General features: G+C 42.6%; 1 protein-coding gene across 3 annotated transcripts in view; it reads left to right on the top strand.

Annotated features, from left to right (window-relative positions):
* The window catches only part of LOC309396643 (digestive cysteine proteinase 2-like), a 415,994-nt gene that overhangs the window by 381,067 nt on the left and 12,148 nt on the right, over positions 1-22,779 (top strand). The window contains exons 1-3 of one of the 3 annotated variants that reach the window (XM_081961944.1): positions 12,160-12,181; positions 21,998-22,069; positions 22,207-22,299. In XM_081961944.1, the coding sequence (XP_081818070.1) occupies positions 22,033-22,069; positions 22,207-22,299 (130 nt within the window). In that variant the 5' untranslated portion in view covers positions 12,160-12,181; positions 21,998-22,032. Of the gene's footprint in view, positions 1-12,159; positions 12,182-21,432; positions 21,490-21,997; positions 22,070-22,206; positions 22,300-22,779 lie in introns of those variants that run through there. The other 2 variants (XM_081961943.1, XM_081961945.1) reach the window with 2 other exon arrangements.

The following is a 22,779-nucleotide window of genomic DNA, read 5'->3' as shown; positions in this document are numbered from 1 at the left end:
TTTGCACAAAGTTGGAAAAATGAAGATTTCCCTATGGATGAGAATGTGCTTAGGAAAATATTAGAATTCGCAGAAATGTATAAGTTAACACTTGAAATTAAAGAGAAGGAACAATCTGCTTATTAAAACATATGGCAATTATTTTATCAATGGTTAGAGAATAAATATGAAAAGTGGAAAAAAGAGGAGTGGAATAGAGAAGTGTTTTAACAAAGTTAAATAAGTTAAGAGGTTCGTTATAGTATTAGGTATGGTGTATATTAGTATTAAGTTAAGAATAGATAAAATAATAAATATAGCTGTAAATTGTAATTGTTATTGTATAAAATATTTGTAAAAAATATATCTATCCAGACAACACACTGTTTAATGGAAGATGATGTTTGAATTAATTAAAATTAAAATTAAAAGAAAAAGCACTGTTGGGATAACCATGATCTGGATGACTGGGAATCTCCATATGCAGAGCTGCAAGATTGTAATTCTTCTTCTTTTTTGTCTCAAAGTTGACTTGCTGCACACATGAGTCACCTTTGCCAGGAGGAAAAGGTATCAGTGTATCAGTAAATCAGTGTTAGGAAGAAGGGAGTTTTCCTTAAAAAATGCAATGCATGGTGCTTCCCTCCCACAAAACAAGTCCTTGATTTGTTTTGGGGGTTGATGGAGAAGATAGTGGAGCTTCAGTCTATAATTACCTTCGTTTTTGGGAGGACCCAACATTTGGTTTCCTCCTGAACAAATCGGTCTCACCACTGAAATTGTTCTTCCCCACCTTCCAGATATTGCATGGCAGCTCCCATCATTCTTAACTTGCTTACTCAACTGTACTTCGTCATTTCCAACCAAAAGGACCAACATTTGTTGAAGAACGGTTGCAGGAACTGGGCGTGGCTAGTTTAGTGAAGAGGACTGGGGGAAAGGGGGCATGAGAGCAGCTTTCCAATATTTGAGGGGCTGCCACAGAGAGGAAGGGATCAAGCTGTTTTCCAAAGCACCTGAAGGCCAACAAGGAGCAATGGATGGAAACTGACCAAGAAGAGAGTCAACCTAGAAAGAAGGTGGAACTGTCCAACGGTGAGAACAATCAACTAATGGAACAGAAGTTGCCTTCAGAAGTTGTGGGAGCTTCATCACTTGAGACTTTCAAGAAGAGATTGGACTGCCATCTGTCAGAAATGGTGCAGGGTCTCCTGCTTGTTGGACTAGATGTCCCTTCCAACTCTGTTAATCTGAAATCTGAAACTCTGGTTGCCATCCGTCACTGAGTGACGTATTTCTGTTTAAAGTTTCCTATACAGGTAGTCCTTCACTTACAACAGTTCATTTAGTGACTGTTCAAAGTTCCAATAGTACTGAAAAAAGTGACTTATGACCATTTTTCACGCTTACAACCATTGCAGCATCCCTGTTGTCTTCTGTGGCTCCCTTGTTTCTCTAATGTTTTACACTGAGTTATCAAAAATGTATCACAAACATACACCTTGCCCAACCAGGCCTTCTCCAGATGTGATACACAAAAACACTCATTTTTTCCCAGTCAACATCAGTGGTGAGCTACAGGGTTTAAGGCATGTGGAAGCACCTGGTTGGAGGTGGCAATAGCAGGCAAGACTGCTGATAACCTACTCGTTCCAGTGAGTAGGCTAATATTTGAAGTCAGCCTTCATGAGAGTGAAACCCATTAGAAAATTTTGATGATTCCTTATGCTTCATTAATCTCACCTTAGCCCAGGTAACCTAATGTATTTAATGATGGGAGGAGGAGAGAGAAGAAAAGGGAGTGCTGTAAAAAGACACTTCTCCCTTACTCCCTGAAACCATACCAACTACTGCCTGAGGATAATTCTACCTGTACCGATAATGTTATAGTGCTACTAAAAGAGCACTTTCATGGGATGGATGGATGGATGGATGGATGGATAAATAGATGGATGGATGGATGGATAGATGGATGGATAAATAGATGGATGGATGGATGGATGGATGGATGGATGGATGGATGGATGGATGGATGGATGGATAGATGGATAGATGGATAGATGGATAGATGGATAGATGGATAGATGGATAGATGGATAGATGGATAGATGGATAGATGGATAGATGGATAGATGGATAGATGGATAGATGGATAGATGGATAGATGGATAGATGGATAGATGGATAGATGGATAGATGGATAGATGGATGGATGGATAAATGGATGGATGGATGGATGGATGGATGGATGGATGGATAAATAGATGGATGGATAGATGGATAGATGGATAGATGGATAGATGGATAGATAGATAGATAGGTAGATAGGTAGATAGGTAGATAGGTAGATAGGTAGATAGGTAGATAGGTAGATAGGTAGATAGGTAGATAGGTAGATAGGTAGATGGATAGATGGATAGATGGATGGATAGATGGATGGATAGATGGATGGATCCATGGATTTATTTATTTATTTATTTATTTATTTGTTTGTTTGTTTGTTTATTTATTTGTTTATTTTTGCATTTCTAAACTACCCATCTCCTCAAGGAGTGACACTGGGCAATGTACAGGGCAACATTGGCAATATATAAAATTAAAATACTCAAATTAATTCAAGATTTTTTTTAAATTATAAAATTCTAAGACATTCCAAAGAGACAAAAAGAGAAGGCAGTTTAACCCTTTTAAAATTGGTTGGTAAAAGCAGACAGAGCTCTGTCCATGGCATCAACCAACCCCCATGATTCCGTATCCTTTGTGACCCTCACGCAAGGCCGCCATGGAGCCATGCCAGGTTTTGTCCCCTTTTTGGAAAGCCAGGAGAGTAGGGGTCCACTTCACCTCTGGGGGGAAGGATATTTGAGACTCTAGAAGGAGTGCAAAGAAGAACAACAAAGGTGATTAGGAGATAGTGGGCTAAGAGTCATGGTGGTGCAGTGGTTAGAATGCAGTATTGCAGGCTAATTCTGCTGACTGCCAGCAATTTGACTCAGCCTTCCATCCTTCCAAACTCGGTAAAATGAGGACCCAAATTGTTGGGGGTAAATATGCTGATTCTGTAAACCACTTAGAGAGGGCTGTAAAGCACCCTGAAGCGATATATAAGTTTAAGTGCTATGGCTATTGCTAAAACATACTGCAGAAATTGGGCATGTCTAGTTTAATGAAAAGAAGGGCTGGGGGGTGACATAATAGCAATGTCCAATATGTGAAGGGCTGCCACAAAGAAGAAGGGTCAACCTTCTCCAAAGGACCCAAAGGCAGGACAAGGAGCAATGAATGGAAAGTATTCAAGGAGAGAACCTCAACTTTCGAACGAAGCAAGAATTTCCTGACAGTCAGAAACAATTAAGGTGGAGTGACTTGCTTCCAAAAATTGTGAGGGCTCCAAAACTGGAGGTCTTTAAGAAGAGATTGGATAACCATTTGTCTGAAGTGGCATAGAATTTCCTGCTTGAGCAGCGAGTTGGACTAGAAGAACTCCAAGATCCCTTCCAATTCTGTTATTCTGTGATTTCACAGAGTGAGTTCAACAGTGGAGAAGGCTCCCTTCCAACACCCTGCCTGTCAGAATACTTTGACTGCGACATATCTCTGTGCAAATGTTACCGTGGAAAGATGAGGAAAGCAGGAAACCCAAAAGGCCACAGAGCAACTTTGGGCAAAACCAAAACTGTAAACATAGTTGCCATGTACAGATATTTTTCCCCCTTCTTAGCAGTGAGATCTATTGAGTCGAATGCTATTTAGCTGCTCTCCGCAGCTCTGCATTTCAGGGCCAAGCAATATGTAAACATTAGGTGGTAATGATATTTCCTCACCGGCTGTTTTCAGTTCTCACTAGCTGCTATTAATAGTACAAAGGTTGGATGAGATACCCTACTTTTCTTGCTCTGTTTATTGCCTTATCCTAGAATGGGATAATTGCCAGCATTGGTCATTCTATAAAATTTCTCCTTGGTTGATATAAGGATGTAGCTAAGTTTGCTCCAGGAGCAGAATTCTTGATTAGAAGCTATCTATTTTCAGCAAATACCTGAATCCACAACCAGCACCCAAACCACAACTACACAACCATCACAGCAATTTTTTTTTCTATTAGGAACATCCAATAGGCTGCTATTCATTGAAATGAAAGACATGTTTGTGATGGGAACTGCCAAAGAGAAGAACATACAAGTATTTAACTGGACTGCAATCTATAGATGCAGCTTATCTGTTTTTTTCCAGTCTATGTTGGATGATGGGTGGATGGCAAGGTTTGTTTCGAGAAAGGCGAATGGTCTGCTGTCGCCACCTCGTGGCCAAGCTGTTGCAAAACCCCATTGCTGCTCAGCAAGGAATTAAACCCCTACTATAGCTGTATGGAATCCTACTTTTTGTAAAATGAAATTGCTGCCCCCCCAAAAAAGCAGAACCAGGTGATGTAGATTTCACTAAAAAGACCTATGGACTGCTTCCGAAGTAGGAAACCTGGAAGAAATTAAAAGTTTTATGCTAAACAGGTTTTTTTTTCATTTCAAACTTTTAATTTTAAATCAGTCATGGCAATCGTAGCTTGTTTTCTGTAAGTGGTTGTGGGGTGCTGAACTTTATCTACAAGAGTGTCCTAATGAATGACTTCAACAGGAACGAATCTTTACGTGAAAAAAAATATATCATCAGGCTCCAGGTTGACTCATCCTTCCTTACTTTACTTTACTTTATTTCAAGCTTTTATACTGCCCCCTCTCCCAGAAGGGACTCGGGGCGGTGTACAGTCAGGCTAAAAACATAAATACATAAGAATAATACAAACATAGTTAAATACTAGTTACTTAAAAGAGGAGGTTATAGAAAACTGTACCTAAAGTAAAGTAATTAAAAGAGTTTTAAAAAGTAACCCCTAAAAATACCCAATTAAAAATATCTGCCAGGAGGTAAGAAGGACTATAAATGGGCCAGGCCGGCTTCCATCCTTCCTAGGTGGGTAAAATGAAAACCCAAATTGATGGGGGTGGGGGGAAATATGCTGACTTTGTAAACTGCTTAGAGAGGGCTGGAAAGCACTATAAAATGGTATATAAGTTTAAGTGCTATTGCTATTAATGTTCCTACACCAAATTAGCTATCTCTAACCCCCATTTCAATGAGCATCCAAGAAGCTATCTTTAGGCTGGATAAAGTCTAAGAGAAAACTAAGAAGGAACATCATAAAGTATAAATTCTAGAGGCATAAAGGACAGAACTCTTCTAACCCAACCTCCTACTGCCTTGGGTTGCCATGTTGCTAGAGTCAGGAACCCAGGAATGTCTTGGAAAGCACTCTGAATATTGTAGTTCCTATCTGCCCATTTAAAAGGAGCTCTTAGCCTTTTCTCAGCCTGAGAAAGCAGTCTTATTCTTTGTAGACTATACAGACTATATCAGCTAATTAAGCCATAACACCTGCAAAGGGTTCCTGAGCCTTTAAATGGTCTCTCAGTCTGGTTCAGTAGGAATCACAATCATGGGAAAGACTGCTGACCTGACAGTTGTGCAGAAAATCATCATTGACACCCTCCATAAGGCGGGAAAGCCTCAAAAGGTAATTGCAAAAGAAATTGGATGTTCCCAAAGTGCTGTATCAAAGCACATTTGTTAGATATTAGCATATATCGCAGCAAGTCTCCTCTCTGGTCCGCCGCTACGGCGGGAAACAGGTATCGCTCTGATTGGTCGAGAGGCGTACCCGATTCCTATAAAAGGGGAACCCTCTGGCCACAGAGCAAGCTGGATCACTACTACTACAAATAAAGAGCTGATAAGTCACTACGTGTCCGCAGTCTGTTCTCTTGTTGCCCGAATCCAACATTGGCGACGAGGGTGGGATCGAGAGACAGATAGGACGAAGAGAGCTACTTCAGAATCTCAGGATTCGATCCAGCCCAGGAATTCGGCAGAAATTCCGGCAGCCATCTCAGGACACCGCAGCGCGGCAAATTCAAACGAAGAGAAGATGGCGATGCACACTCCACCCGCTCCATTCGACCCAACGAACGACGAATGGGAGGCTTTCATGATTCATTTCGAGTGTTTTCTCGAAGCGAACGAATACACGGGGATAACAGACGCCCGAAAGAAAAACATTTTCCTCGGCTACTGTGGGCGAGAAGTCTTCAACACGGCCAGAGACCTCACCGCGCCTACTCCAATACAAGCGGTATCATGGACAGTGTTGCAACAGACTCTACAGACTCATTACGCGCCAAAACCTTCCCGCCACATTTGCCGCCAGGAATTCAACATGCGGAACCAGAAGGCGGGAGAATCAATCAACCAATATGTTGCAGCCCTACGTAAAGCATCAACTAACTGCGAGTTCAGGGATCTGGACGAGCATATCCTGGCACAATTTGTTTGTGGGTTAAGGGACATTTCGCTACAAAAAAGGCTGTTGGCAAACCCAAATTTAACCCTACAAATAGCGCTAAATGAAGCAAGGGCATCCGAGTCAGCGGAAAGATCATCGGAAAGCATACAACGCGGATTCAACATAAGCCAGCCAGCACCCAGACAAACCAGAGTCCACTACGAGGACACCAACCCCGACTACGAGGATCCCGAGTTCGAGGACAGTCACCTGATGCGGAGCAGTCACATGAGGCCTGGGGGGAGACCCGGATTCCGTTTGCCGCCCTGCGCAAGCTGCGGAGGGAATCACCCCCGGTCTACCTGTCAGTTCAGGAACGTTGTTTGTTCACACTGCAACAAATTTGGGCACATCGCACGAGTGTGCCAGAGCGAAGTCCCTGCCTCACGGCAGCCGCCTACGTACAGCCAACAGAAGCCCAACCCAGGGGCTTGGCGAAATCCAAAAGGGCGCCCAGAGAGAAATCCACAAGTGTTTACCCAGAGAGACAATTCCCATAGAGCTGAAAGGGCGTATTCCCAGAGAGATTATACACAAAGAGCTGAGAGAGCGTTCTACCAAGACGCTCAATGAGAGTATTTTCAGGATACAGACGCTGAGATAGAGTTGACCCAGAGAGAGGAATTGCGAACGTATCTCACCACAATAAGTCAGGTCCGCACCAAGCGGCCTAAAAATCTGAAAGTCACAGTCCTCTTGGAGGGCTCTCCTTGCGAGCTGGAAGTTGACACAGGATCGTCCTTGACGATCATTTCATGGGCCTCCATGAAAAAGGCTATCCCTAGCCTCAAAAAGAGCCAACTACGCGCACCAGACATCCTGCTACGAGACTACCAGGGGAACCGAGTCCCCATCGTGGGCCAAGGCACGTTCCAAATTCGCTTCAAGGACATCATAGCCCCGCTGCCCGTGACCATCGCCAGCGCTCCGTTACAGAACCTTCTAGGACTAGATTGGTTTGAGGCCTTGGGGTTAGAAGTCACCGGGATCAACGCCGTGGAGAACAGCAGCGCTGAGCAGATTTTTAAGGAGTTCAAGGATGTGTTCAGCCCCAGTCTTGGTAAGTATGTGGGTAAACCAATCTCATTCAATTTAGACCCCAAAGTGGCGCCAATCCGACTTAAACCGAGACGAGTGCCTTTTGCACTCCGCCCAAAAATAGATAAGGAGATAGATAAGTTAGTTGAGCAAGGAATCCTTGAGCCGGTGGATCACGCGCGCTGGGAAACTCCCATTGTGACCCCAGTTAAACCAGACGGGTCAGTCCGCATCTGCGCGGACTATAAATGCACAATTAATGTCGCGCTACAACAAAGCGCATATCCTGTGCCAGTAGTACAACACTTATTGCACTCGTTGGGGCCAGGAAAGATATTTGCTAAATTAGACATGGCACAAGCTTACCAGCAGTTGCCCGTGGATAGCGCCACAGCGGAGGCCCAAACTATAGTGACGCATAGAGGAGCATTCAAATGCAACCGGCTACAATTCGGTGTGAGTATTGCTCCAGGTCTGTTCCAGAGCGTCATGGAGCGGCTTTTGCAAGGGATATCGGGAGTCATCCCCTATTTTGACGACATCTTGGTGTCCGCTGCAAACGAGGAGCAACTATTAAAAAGAGTCAGAACTGTTTTGGCCAGAATCAGAGAAAAGGGCCTCCGCCTCAAAAAGGAGAAATGCCAAATTAACGTGCCTAGCGTAGAATTCCTGTGATATAGAATTGATGGTCAGGGAATACACCCCACTTCAAAGAAAATTAAGGCGATCCAGGACGCCCCCACACCACGAAATCAGACCGAGTTGCAGGCCTTCCTCGGACTACTTAACTTCTACAGCGTTTTTCTGAGACAGAAGGCGACCGTTGCTGAGCCATTACATCGACTACTCCAGAGGAACGCAACATGGAAATGGGGACGATCCGAAGCAGCAGCTTTTGCCGCAGTAAAGCATTTGCTCACCACTGACTCACTGCTAGTACAATACAGCCAGACGCTACCGCTGGTATTGACCTGCGACGCATCCCCATTTGGAGTCGGCGCAGTCCTTAGCCACAGGATGCCAAACGGGAACGAAGCACCCATCGCCTTCTACTCCAGGACTCTTTCATCGGCCGAGAGGAATTACAGCCAGATGGACAGGGAAGCGTTAGCTGCTGTAGCTGGAGTAAAACGTTTCCACGAATACCTCTACGGCCGCGATTTTGAACTAATTACAGATCACAAACCGCTGTTGGGACTTTTGGCGGGAAACCGCCCCACACCAGTCTCCCTTTCTCCACGCATGACCAGGTGGACTGTTTTCCTGGCCGCGTACTCATACAAGCTAATTCATCGACCGGGCTCCACTCTAGGACATGCAGACGCACTCAGCCGTTGCCCACTTCCGGATCTCTTGCCAGACCCCACTCCCGAGGTACCGGTGTTGTTAATTGACTGTTTGGACTCAGGACCGGTTTCTTCCTGCGACGTTGCCAGATTCTCTGCTAGGGACAACATAATAAAGCAAGTTCAAACATGGGTATGGAGGGGGTGGCCGAAGGGAAACGTGGGCCCGGAGTTCAAGTTATTTTGGGGAAAACGTGATGAGCTTTCAGTGTTGCAAGGTTGTTTATTGTGGGGGGATCGAGTTGTTATTCCGTATGCATTACGTAGAAATGTATTAGAGGCATTACATGTGGGGCATCCGGGGATCGTGAGAATGAAGGCGTTAGCAAGAAGTTACGTTTGGTGGCCCAACATGGACAAAGAAATAGAGGAATGGGTGGCCACTTGCGATCCATGCCAGGAATCGAGACCAGCACCCCCGGAAGCGCCCGCCACAGAATGGGAAAAGCCTAAAGCACCCTGGTCGCGAATACACATCGATTTCGCAGGGCCAGTCTAAGGTCAGACTTTCCTTATAGTTGTGGATGCATACTCCAAATGGCTAGAAGTAGTCCTAATGACTTCAACCAGGGCAGAGGCAGTCATTAAGGTTCTACGGCGACTTTTCGCCACTCATGGCCTGCCCGACCTACTGGTCTCCGATAATGGGCCCCAGTTCACGGCCATGCAATTTGAAACGTACTTAGCAGGTCAGGGAATTCGGCATGCCCTCGTCGCGCCATTCCATCCGGCATCAAATGGACAGGCGGAGAGAATGGTGCGATCCGCAAAAGAGGCCCTCGCTAGGATGGGTCCAGGTGATTGGCAAACACGCATTGACCATTACCTACTAATTCAACATATTACCCCCAGCGCAACGACGGGTAGGAGCCCCGCTGAACTACTCATGGGCCGCCGTCTACGGTCTCACCTGGACCGTCTTCACCCTAATTACTCTGCCACAGCGCCCCCAGACTCTACAAGCAAAATTCGGAGTTTTAGCATAGGGGATTCAGTATACGCCCACAACTATGCAGGGGGAACATTGTGGATGCCGGCAAGGGTCATTGGCATCACGGGTCCACGATCGTATCTGCTAGAGCTACGGGGTCGCCTGGCACACTCAGACCTGCGGGCTGACGACGGAAACTACTTGCCAGCACAAAGTCAGCCACTCGAGACCCCCAACACAGAGAACCACGACACCTACGAGCCCAGGGTAGAACAAGAGGTCGAAAGAGAACCCGAACAACGCCAAAGCAACGAAAGTCTGCAGACCCCCGAACGCGAAGCAGAGAAAGCAACCGATCCTGAAACCACTCCAGATCAACCAGAACTGCGACGTTCTACCCGTGTAAGGCAAACACCAACATATCTTAAGGACTATGTAACCAACCGTAATGCGCCGTCTAAGAGGGGAGGGGTGTTAGATATTAGCATATATCACAGCAAGTCTCCTCTCTGGTCCGCCGCTACGGCGGGAAACAGGTATCGCTCTGATTGGTCGAGAGGCGTACCCGATTCCTATAAAAGGGGAACCCTCCGGCCACAGAGCAAGCTGGATCACTACTACTACAAATAAAGAGCTGATAAGTCACTACGTGTCCGCAGTCTGTTCTCTCGTTGCCCGAATCCAACAACATTAATAGAAAGTTATGTGGAAGGGAAAAGTGTGGAAGAAAAAGGTGCACAAGCAGCAGGGATGACCGCAGCCTGGAGAGGATTGTCAGGAAAAGGCCATTCAAAAGTGTTGAGGACTTTCACAAGGAGTGGACTGAGGCTGGAGTCAGTGCATCAAGAGCCACCACATACAGACGGATCCTGAACATGGGCTTCAAATGTCGTATTCCTCTTGTCAAGCCGCTCCTGAACAACAAACAATGTCAGAAGCGTCTTACCTGGGCTAAAGAAAAACAGACCTGGTCTGTTGCTCAGTGGTCCAAAGTCCTCTTTTCTGATGAGAGCAACTTTTGCCTCTCATTTGGAAACTAAGGACCCAGAATATGGAGGAAGAATGGAGAGGCACACACTGCAAGATTCTTGAAGTCCAGTGTGAAGTTTCCACAGTCTGTGTTGATTTGGGGAGCCATGTCATCTGCTGGTGTTGGTCCACTGTGCTTCATTAAGTCCAGGGTCAAAACAGCCATCTACCAGGAGATTTTGGAGCACTTCATGCTTCCTTCCACAGGCGAACTTTATGGGGATGCTGACTTCATTTTCCAGCAGGACTTGGCACCTGCCCACCCTCCCAAAAGCACCAAAACCTGGTTCAATGACTGTGGGATTACTGTGCTTGATTGGCCAGCAAACTCGCCTAACCTGAACCCCACAGAGAACCTATGGGGCATCGCCAAGAGAAAGATGAGAGACATGAGACTGAACAATGCAGAAGAGCTGAAAGCCGCTATTGAAGCATCCTGGTCTTCCATAACACCTCAGCAGTGCCACAGGCTGATAGCTTCCATCCCACGCCGCATTGAGGCAGTAATTGCTGCAAAAGGGGCCCAAACCAAGTACTGAGTACATATGCATGCTTATACTTTTCAGAGGTCCGATGATGTTCTATGTACAATCCTTGTTTTATCGATTGCATGTAATATTCTAATTTTCTGAGATGGTGGATTTGGGGTTTTCATGAGCTGTAAGCCATAATCATCACAATTATGACAAATCACGGCTTGAACTATCTTGCTTTGCATGTCATGAGTCTTATCTCATACATTAGTTTCACCTTTTAAGTGGCATTACTGACATAAATGAACTTTTGCATGATATTCTAACTTTTCGAGTTTCACAAACTTCACAGTACTTGCAGCCATGATGTTTGAGGCTTGAAGATGGAGGTGGGGAATGGGAAAACCGAAAGCTTGCAGAAAGGTCTTTCATTGTCACATAAATTGTCATTGGGTAGTCTGATGACTCATTGCCTCCAGGATTATAATAGATGCCATAAGCAGAAAATACAGATTATCTGGGGGAGGCATTGGTGCTCACAGCCATAGGTCCACTCGTGAAGATCATCTCAAAGCAGGGATATCGCCATATGGAACATTGATGTATCTCAACACATTACCTAGGGAATCAGATTCATTGTAACAGATTCTGGGTGAGATGTGGGAAGGGAGTATTTATAAACGGTTGCAGATGACTTCCCAAGCACGCAGATGCTGGAGTAAAAATAAACTCAAGAGACACAACGCAACAAAAGTACATGTGCTTAAGTCCTCTCCATAGTCTTCTTTCCAAAGCTGTTTTGAGGGACAGAAGAGACCAAAGGATCTGCTCTCCAATCTGGCTGCCCTCCCAATGTTTGATAAGGCTATTGTGGAGAAATCTGGGATTTCAAGTTTTAGAAGATAAGAACACTGGGAAAAGAAAGGTTAAACAAGGAGTCCTTCGGTTACGACTGTAATACAGTCCTTCGGTTACGACTGTCATTGTGGTCGTAAGTCATAATAGATGTATTTTATGAACTTTGTTCGCAGCAGTCATTAAGCAAACACAGTGATTAAGTCAGGGGTGTCCAAACTTGGCAACTTTAAGACTTGTGGACTTCAACTCCCAGAATTCCCCAGCCAGCAGAGCTGGCTGGGGAATTCTGGGAGTTGAAGTCCACAGGTCTTAAAGTTGCCAAGTTTGGACACCCCTGGATTAAGTGAACACCACAGTCGTTCGCTATGGACCGATTTTGCCAAAATCCGGAAGTAAATGCCAGGTTTTGGCAAAGCATGGTATGTGATTGTAGGAAGCAGCCATGGATGCAGACTGGTTGGCAAGAGCAGGAAGTGTGGTCGTGGGACTGTGGGTATGGGCAACGATTGGAGCTTCAAATCCAGGTCGTAAGTATCGCCCAAGTAGGCTTGTCATAAGCAAGTGACCAGTCATAAGTCAAGGACTTCCTATATAGATTGAAGCAGGGCTATTCAAAAGCAGTTGCTATTTAGTTGGATAAGATTCTATCTATCTATCATCTGTTTGCCTGTCTGTCTGTCCATCCATGCATCCACCTATTCATCCATCCATCCATATCTACCTGTCTCTATCTATCTATCTATCTATCTATCTATCTATCTATCTATCTATCTATCTATCTATCATCTATCTATCTATCTATCTATCTATCTATCTATCTATCTATCTATCATCTATCTATATCTATCTATTTATCTATCTATCTATCTATCTATCTATCTATCTATCTATATCTATCTATTTATCTATCTATTTATCTATCTATCTATCTATCTATCTATCTATCTATCTATCATCTATCTATATCTATCTATTTATCTATCTATCTATCTATCTATCTATCTATCTATCTATCTATCTATTAAATTTAGGCACTGCCCATCTCACTAAGTTGCTATCAGGATTTGCTGATTTGCTGATACTAGATTATTAAATTTAGTAATTGATAGACTTTTAAAAATAGAGGATGAAAGGAAGTTCTGTATCTCCCATTGGGACCAATGAAAGATTACTCGAGCTAACCCAGTGTCAAAATCTATTTCTTGCTGTGTGGAGGTTTTTCTTTTTCTTTCTTTCTTTCTTTCTTTCTTTCTTTCTTTCTTTCTTTCTTTCTTTCTTTCTTTCTTTCTTCTTTCTAACTGATAAAGTTTTGAATGAAGATCCAGAATGTTGCACAAGGACTTCTTTTACTTGGAAATGTTTGTTCCTACATACTGCCCTTCAGCAGAACCCTCAGGTCAGTTGACAAGAACACGCTGAAATATACTAATTTGCAAAAATAACTCTGTTGGCACAACACACTGAGCCATCAATCTGCCGGTTCCATTTCAGCCTTGTGCAATGCATAAACTTAGCCTGTGTGGTTAGCTTATGGTTAGCACAAACTCCAGCCACCGGGACTGGTAAACCGTTGCTTATGGAATAATTTGATTGGTGAACTCAACTCTTGTGGGTGATTCAACAGAAATAAATTATGGCTAATTCACTAAACCATTATTAGTACAAGCTGAAAGGATGAGTGCAGTCAACCTACAGCTGTGTTTAGATGTGAGCCATCTAGCAGAATCATGGTTAATAATGGTTGTTCAATATTGGAAATATATTGGGCAAAGAAAGTTAATAATATAGAATAGAATAACAGAGTTGGAAGGGACCTTGGAGGTGTTCTAGTCCAAACCATACATCACTTCAGACAAATGGTTATCCGATCTCTTCTTAAAAACTTCCAATGTTGGAGAATTCACAACCTCTGGAGGCAAGTTGTTCCACTGATTAATTATTCTTACTGACAAGAAATTTCTCCTTAGTTCTAAGTCAGCTGGGGTTCTGGTGATCCGCGAGGAAATTTTGGTGGTCCGCAGAAAAATTATTTGCATTTTTATATTGCGCTAAATGCTATTTATCTTTTTTTAAAAAATCATATTAGTGGTCCATGGGATTTAAAATTATAAATTCAGTGGTCCCTGAGATCCGAAAGATTGGTGACCCCTGTTCTAAGTTGCTTCTCTCCTTAATTACTTTCCACCCATTGCTTCTTGTTCTGCCCACAGATGCTTTGGAGAATAGCTTGACTCTCTCTTCTTTGTGGCAACCCCTGAGATATAGGAAGACTGCTATCATGTCACCCCTACTCCATCTTATATACTGTATTTCCTAGGTATAGATATAGATATATATTTATGTTTCAAAGCAAGAAAGACTACTTTTATTTCAGGGCTCTCCAAACGTAGTAACTTTAAGACTTATGGGCTTCAATGCCCAGAATTCAGCCAGCATGCTTTTTGAATTGATCAAATCTTCCAAAGATGCAGCCAGAAGATAGACAAATATGACTTAGCACGTCAAGTCAGGAGAAGCGGCAGCTCCTATGCATTAATGAAACACCATCACATCTATCAAAGCTACCCAGATCTCTAGAATAAAACTGAGTTTGGCATGACCACGTTAGCCGTTTTAAAACAAAATCAGTACGTTGTACAAATGCAGCTGCTAAATGTGTAAGTGACTTTAAGAGTGCTGTGTGAACACAAACTCTTTCTTTAGGGAAGAAAGCCATCTTGCTCAGACTAGGATGGATATTGTCCTCCTGAGTAAACAAAATTCACCTTTCTGGAGAATCTCCATTTTGTTGGTGAGAGGAGGGGATGGGAGGGGAGAGGAAAGGAGTTTGGTCTGATCTGGTCCATTATCCACTGATTATTGGTCTCAGGCCCAGTGGTGGAATTCAGCCAGTTCGCACCACTTGGGGAGAACCGGTTGTTAAGTTTCTGAGCAGTTTGGTGAACTGGTTGTTAGAAGAAATCATTAGGGTAGAGAACTGGTTGTTAAATTATTTGAATCCCACCACTGTCTCAGGCACTAGTTTAAGACTTCCACTGACCCAACTGAACTTAATAGAAATGAAGAGCAGGAGATGGAGCACCTCACCAATTTTTTCAATAATTTCACACATGCAAGATTGTATGGATTAACAAGATAGAAATAAACCTCTGGACAAATAGGGTATTTTATCACCCTATTTAGAAACTGGCCTTCCAGTTCGGAAATAAGGCATCTCTGATTCCCAGAAGTTTTATTGAGGCAATAAATCTCTGCTCTCCGGATCCTTAATCCCATTTCCGGGGACTTGTTGACAGCAGAAAGGTGCTGGGCATGACACAGCAAATTGCTTTCAGCAAGTCACCCAAAAATGCAGAAAACCACTCTGTTGCAGGACCCTGAAATCAAAGTGAGGTAAAGGATTCTGCCCCTTTCAAGGTTTGCCCTGACCTCCTTTTTCCAAGAGCTGAGAGAGCGTGACTGGCCCGAGGTCACCCAACTGGGTTGATGCCCAAGGCAAGACCAGAAGCCACCGTCTCTGAGTTTCTAGCCTGGGTGCCTTAACCACTACAACAGACTGGCTTCCTATATCCAATTCTTGGTAGAGCCAGTGAGAAAACAACTCAGGGGAAAAAATGTTCCAGAAAACTCATCGGGAATGGGCATAATATGTAAACCGGACAAATATGAAGCCATTGCCCCTAGTTTGCAGTTGCTAATATATTAGACCAGAGATGAGTTTTTACCAAATACAACCAATTTCGTTGTATTTAAGTACAATGACAATAAAGATTATACTTATACCAGTTTGGGCGAACTGGTAGCAGAATGTCGATCTGGGTCACAGAACCGGCAGCAACCCAGGCTGGCCACACCTCCGAATAGTTCCTCGGTCACTGTGGCAGGAATGCCGGCAGGAATCCACCCCTGTATTAGACATTTGCCAATTTAAAACTAAGTGATAGCAGTGTTCTGATATCTCAGGGGCTGCCACAAAGAAGAGGGAGTCAAGTTATTCTCCAAAGCACCTGAGGGCAGGACAAGATGCAATGGGTGGAAACTAATCAAGGAAAGAAGCAACTTAGAACTGAGGAGAAATTTCCTGAGAGTTAGAACACTTAATCAGTGGAACAACTTGCCTCCAGAGGTTGTACATGATCCAACACTTGACGTTTTTAAGAAGATGTTGGATATCCATTTGTCTGAAGTGGTGTAGGGTTTCCTGCCTAAGCAGGAGGTAGGACCAGAAGACCTCCAAGGTCCCTTCCAACTCTGTTATTCTATTCTAAATACATCTATTCTAATTCCTGATTGCAGGAACAGGGAAAACAGCTCTCTTTCCTCTTTGTTTCTATTGCGCCAAGTTATAATCGGAATTGATTCAGTGATGATTTTGGAGGAACTTATTTGACAGTGAAATTGGTCTCCTGTCATTTTACATTTTAATGAAGTCACCGTAAAGACTTTGCCCTTAGCAAAATTCTAATAAGTCAGCCACATAGCCCTGATACAACCCATTGGAAAACAGCAGGAGAGCGTGGCTGGAGAAGAAGTTAGTAAGTTGTCAGTTTCATAGCTGAAAGAAAAGACTGCAGGACTAATGCATAAGTTAAAGGGTTGGATTTTAACAGGCCCTCTGCCTCTCCACTCTAGTCTCTTTAGAAATGGACGATAAAATAAGGCGACGCTACTCCATCGAAGAACACATTTTCAAATTAAAACAAATTAACCTACTGCATTCAGAGAACGCATTCCTGTTTATGGGAGAGGAAGCACTTCTGGCAAGCCTGCAAAAACTGGAGATGATTGGCCTTGTGTAGAGACTAGCAGTCTGCCTTTATCTTTCATTCTGTTCAGTTGTTCCACAGAAAAATGCTGGAATGGAGATGTTGTGGCTATAAGGCGGCTGTTACAATTGACCCTGGCTTGGTCTGATGGTAACTTCACTTCTGGCCTAATTTCTCTTTCTTCCAGCATCTGGCCTTGCAATTCATGGATTCTTTGAACAGCATGCTGTCTACTTTTGAGGGGGGAGGGTACGGTGGTACTGGTTCCCTTGTTGCTTTTCGTTTACCTAAATGAAATGTACTGGGCTAAATCAGGGGTGAAATGCTGTATTTAAAAAATGCTACCGGTTCGCCCGAACCTGTATTTAAAAATGCTACCGGTTCGCCCGAACCTGTATTTAAAAAATGCTACCGGTTCGCCCGAACCTGTATCTAAAAATGCTACTGGTTCGCCTGAACCTGTATTTTAAAAAATGCTACCGGTTTGCCCGAACCTGTATTTTAAAAATGCTACCAGTTTGCCCGAACCTGTATCTTAAAAATGCTAACAGTTCGCCCGAACCTGTAGTTAAAAAATGCTACTGGTTCGTCTGAGCCTATATTTTAAAAGTGCTACTGGTTCACTCGAACCTGTAGTAAAAAATGCTACTGGTTCGTCTGAGCCTATATTTTAAAAGTGCTACTGGTTCACTCGAACCTGTAGTAAAAAATGCTACTGGTTCAGGTGAACCTGTAGTAAAAAATGCTACTGGTTCAGGTGAACCAGTATTTCTGACCATCAGCTATGATGCACGATTTATATTAGCTGGAAAGCAGGATTTAACTAATCTAAAATCGCATGGCACAGCAGATTCCCTCACCTTGCAGTTCGCTTACCTTTGCATGCACGCTGCGTAGCTGGCTCCGCCGACCCGCCTGGACATCATCACATCCGTTTTTGATGCTCTGCGCATGCGTAGAAGGTCCTGCACATGCACGGAGGTGGTGTGCACGTTCGCATTCCTACCGAACCGGTAGCAAAGTTGATTTCACCCCTGGGCAAAATGTTTCTCAAAAATTGCTGAAAAACGTACCCTTTCCAGAAACTGTCTAGGAATCCATCATGGAAAGCACATTACCAAAAGAACATTAAAGCCAAAGACGTCCTTAGAATTACAACTGCATCGATATTGCTCATTACCTAATTCAAATAGGTACATGTTTGTGTTCTTTCTTTATTTTAGGTCTCCTTGGATCAGGTTTGGGTTTTTTTTTACTTTTGGTGACTGCCTTGGCAAGTCCCTACGGTTTTCTTGGCAATTTTAGGTGTTGTTTTTTTTTAAATGGTTTTCCATTGCCTCCTTCCTAGGACTGAGATGTAGAAAGTTAGCACCCACCCCTCTCCTAGAAGAATGAAATATTTTGAGAAATATTAAAAAGGCAGAATATTATATTTCCCGGGATGAGAAATGGAGAAATGTGCTCTTGGAAAGCAGCCCCCACCTTCCTTAACAGCCCACAGCAAATGTCAGCACTTTAGAGATAAAGAGATAGATAGCTCTATTCATAAACAAATTCCCTGCAGCAAGTCTGAACAAAGTTAGGGTTAGCCCTCAGTCACAATAGGAATTGCCCAATAAGCCCCTTCATTGCATCAGCCAAACTTCAACCAAACGTAGCTCAGACAAACTTCTAGGATTTGTCCCTGGCACCATGGGAGTCTGGCAACAGGCAATAGAATATATGTTCTTGCACAGGAACAGGAAGCTCAAGTGCAAAGCCCAAGAGAAGGTATAAATACCCCCATATACTCTCAACTTCATGCACCAGAAACACCCATGTGGCTCTGCTTCCTCATTAAACTATCTTTCCAATCAGCCTCCATGTTTCCAGTGTCTTTCTCCTGACTTGGAACTGAACCAGAATGGGTATTTTCTCCCACAGAGAGAGAGTGACTGGTCTAATCACCCAGCTGGCTTTGTTCCTAAGGTGGGACTAGAATTCACTGTCTCCCAGTTTCTAGCCTGGTGCCTTCACCACCGCACTAAACTGCATGTCATATCCATGCATAGTTTAAAAATAGATTATTTCACATAGCTTTGACCAGATAAAACCGCTGATTTTATAAAGCAAGGATAGCCATATACCTTTCAAACCACCCGTCTGAATCTGGTCTCTGGTAGAATCCCTACTGCCAGAAATTGTAGACACCGTGGGTCCCAAAATATCTGGAAGGCAGAAAACTGGGAAGGCTATTTTTAAAATAACATAGATAACTTTTCGACAAGTTTATGACACGATGGGTTCAAACTGATAAGAATGCTTGGATGCAGGTTAAGAAATATTGATAAATATATTTAATCCTCGATTTACATCACCAATTTATATACACCAATTTTATATCCACCAAAAATTTATATACCCCAATGACTGCGTCTCAAAGGATCCCTCTGTTAAAATACTGAAATTTGCAGATGATATAACAGTGATTGGTCTCATTCGAGACAATGATGAATCTGCATACAGACGGGAGGTTGAACAATTAGCCTTCTGGTACAACCAGAACAATCTTGAACTAAATACACTCAAAATAGTAGAAATGGGGGTAGATTTTAAGAGAAACCCTCCTATACTACCACCTCTTACAACACAGTATCAACAGTAGAGACCTTCAGGTTTCTAGGTTCTATCATATCTCAAGACTTAAAAAGGTCACCTAACATCAAAAATGTCATCAAAAAATTAGCATATTACCTACTAAAATTGTATTACTATTATTCTTCTCTTCCTTCCTAGTACCTATCTCTTCCCACTTATGACTATAACGATATTCCTTGTATCTATAAATTTTAAATTGTTTTATTTGTTTTCTAGTATAATTTGATTGCTTATTAATAACCTATGATTATCACTAAGTGTTATACCTTATGATTCTTGATGAATGTAATCTATTTTGTTTTTCTTTATGTACACTGAGAGCATCTGCACCAAAGACAAATTCCTTGTGTGTCCAAACACACTTGGCCAATAAAGAATTCTATTCTATTCTATTATATTCTATTTGCAATCATTCATTTAGTGACCATTGAAAATAACAACAGCACTGAAAAAAAAGTAACTTATGACTGGTCCTTGCTACGGGCCTATCCCAGTGGGGTGAGATTTCTTTATAAGAATAAAATATTTTTTTTTATGACTGATTGGTCATAAATTTCTTTTCAGACAATAATTTAATTCCCAAGCCTGCCGATATTTGCTTAATTGTTGATTTAGATTCATGTGTTTAGTTTTCATACGTTTGAAGTCTATAGAATTAAGTGCTATAATTTTATATTTGTGCTTTCTCAGGGTATTTCTTCTTTACAGACTAACTCGTCTCTTAAAACCACTTCAAGTCACATGGGCCAAATGGAAGCCAAGATAGAATTTTGATGAACAAGTTCACGCAGAGTCTGTCTGAAAGAGCTGGTACCATTGCTAGATCTGTTTTGACTTCCAAAAGAACATACTGACATAAGTGCAGTTTGGAACCAACCTTGGGATATAAACCAGCTAGATTTGCAGCAGGAAGAGTAATGAGAGAAGACAACATTGGCCCAAATCTTAAAAATTTTATTTTTCTTGCGTGGCTGCCAACCAAGGCAGATGATACAGTCGAAAGAACACAGCTTTATCTGTGACCTTTCAATGCAGAAAAACGGCGCCGAAGCTAGCAAGATCTTAAAGACTTGGCCTTGTGCAGCTGGGCTCATGACCGTCTTCATCCATCTTCTGAATGAGTCTACCCTAATTCAAGAGGAGATTCAAACCACAATATCACGCTCCAACTTTTCAACTCCAAATTCAGGGATTTTTTCTTCCTTGCTTTAGCACAGTTCTCTGTAATACCCCAGTTTGCTTTTGATAGGTGGGGTAAGAGGAGGGTAGATGGTCACATTTCTGTATATAATACCATAGCCATCCACTGCTTATTTCTTAAGACTAATTTTATTTATATAGCTTAGTTTGTAAGAATGTCCAGGGATAGTTTTGGAAATAAAATGATAGTAAAGGCTGCTTCTTTCTTTACAGTCCTTCTTTCCTTCCTTCCTTTCTTCCTTCTTTCCAACAAAGCCAAGTGAGACAGATTTATGAGAATTATGCTGAACCTGTTCATTTCTGCCCTTTTTTAATGTCATGGCATGGACTTGGAGGGGAAAGGGTTACATTGACTATATTATAAGATCCTCTATGAATACTTTTTTGTCTGAAGAGTGGTAAAAAGTTGGGTGGATAGATAGATGAATAGATGGATGGATGTTTTCTGGCAGAATACCCAGAATAGAAAGTTTGGGAATAATAATTCCAGTTTTTATGCAATTGATGGAGATGTTACAGGCTTCAGAGTTGCCTACTCAGCTCATTTTCCCAATGCTGACTCCCAAGAATAAATTCACAATTAACTATCTTGGCGTATTATTGGATATTTTTCTTGCCATCCAGCATACAGCAAATCAGATCAGAGACTGTTCCATCCAATTCTTGCAAGCCATTGCATTTCTCCCACCCATTTGGGAGGTCCTAGTTTATCCATTGGTTAGCTGAGCATTGCTGGCTTTATAAGACCCTTGCTTTCGTGCCTCCTAGTAGTAGAGAGTCTGGCCTGGGACAGGAATGGAAAAGCTGCTTTTGCTAACATGGGCAACCTGTTTCCTTGGTAAGCTGATCTTAACTGCTTATTATTATGGTGGGTCACACGGTCAGCCAGATGTTTAAACTGGATGTGGCATTTTTATCCACCCATCGAGTTCTTCCCAATGACCTAGGATAGCAAGAAGGTGTTTTATGGTGTTAAAGATAACATCATAGGAAATTATTGTATTATTATGTGTATTATTATGTGATCCTTCAGTTTCCAGGGAGGTATAGTAGCTCTCTTAATTTTCTTAAACATCAACAAACAAAAAGTAATATATTGATGGCCACTTCAGATTTTGTAGATCCCAGGCCATTTTTAAAGTTTGCGAAACTTTAAACACTCTTTATTGGTTTTCCATTTGTTACTATTGCTGTCAGGTGTGATATTGTATTATGTTATATTATATTATGTTGTGTTGTGATGTGATGTATTACGTATATTATATTAATTATATTAATTCAATTCAATTCTACTCTACTCTTAAATTCAATTATATCAATCTATCCTTTTGGTTTTTGCATTTCAGTGGTGAACGGTGCAGAGTTACCCAAACAATTGCAGATGCTTCCCATGTTAGGGGATGTTTATCATGTTACAGGTAACGTGAGAACATTACACGATTCACAAAGAAGTGATCCGCAAAGATCTAGTGGTGGAACTGTTCAGAATGAAAGGGATCTCAGTCAATATTTTCTGTTGTTGCTTGTTTTGTGAGTTTGCCTCTTTTTTTCCCAGGGATACTTAAACTGCCTTATGCTGAAATAGAAGAGCCATTTGAAGCCTGGTTCAACAAGACTGGAGGGAAAAGTCGGATTCAGTATTATGACGGTAATCCATGTTTGATACCATGGGGCTGGGACCACCCCAGTGAAAACCTTTTATGGCATTTTCACCATGAATGTAGATAGTGCTTCAAGGAGAAAGGATTGATATAAAGTAAGACTGCATGCCCAAACATACAAACTGCATTTCTTGCAGGCACTAAATATGTATAGTCTAACAGAGAGAAGCAATGGTGGGTTTCCAATTTTTTTTACTATTGGTTCACTTGTGCGCACTCGTGCGCACGCACAACATTTCTGCGCATGTGCAGAAGCCGTTCACCTGATCCGGGCCGAACTGGGAACAACCCACCTCTGGAGAGAAATGTTGGAATGACATGATAGCAGTCTTCCAATCTTTGAGGGGTTGTCAAGAGAAGAAGAGGTTAACCTATTCTCCAAAGCAGTTGAGGGCAGGACCAGAAGTAACGGGTGCAAGATCATTAAAAAGAGGTCAAAATCTAGAACAAAGGAGAAATTTCCTGAC

Source organism: Natrix helvetica (genome assembly GCF_964273705.1).
Source record: "Natrix helvetica genome assembly, chromosome: 9".
In the NCBI taxonomy this organism is placed as follows: Eukaryota; Metazoa; Chordata; class Lepidosauria; order Squamata; family Natricidae; genus Natrix; species Natrix helvetica.
This window is presented reverse-complemented; position numbering and strand designations above follow the sequence as displayed.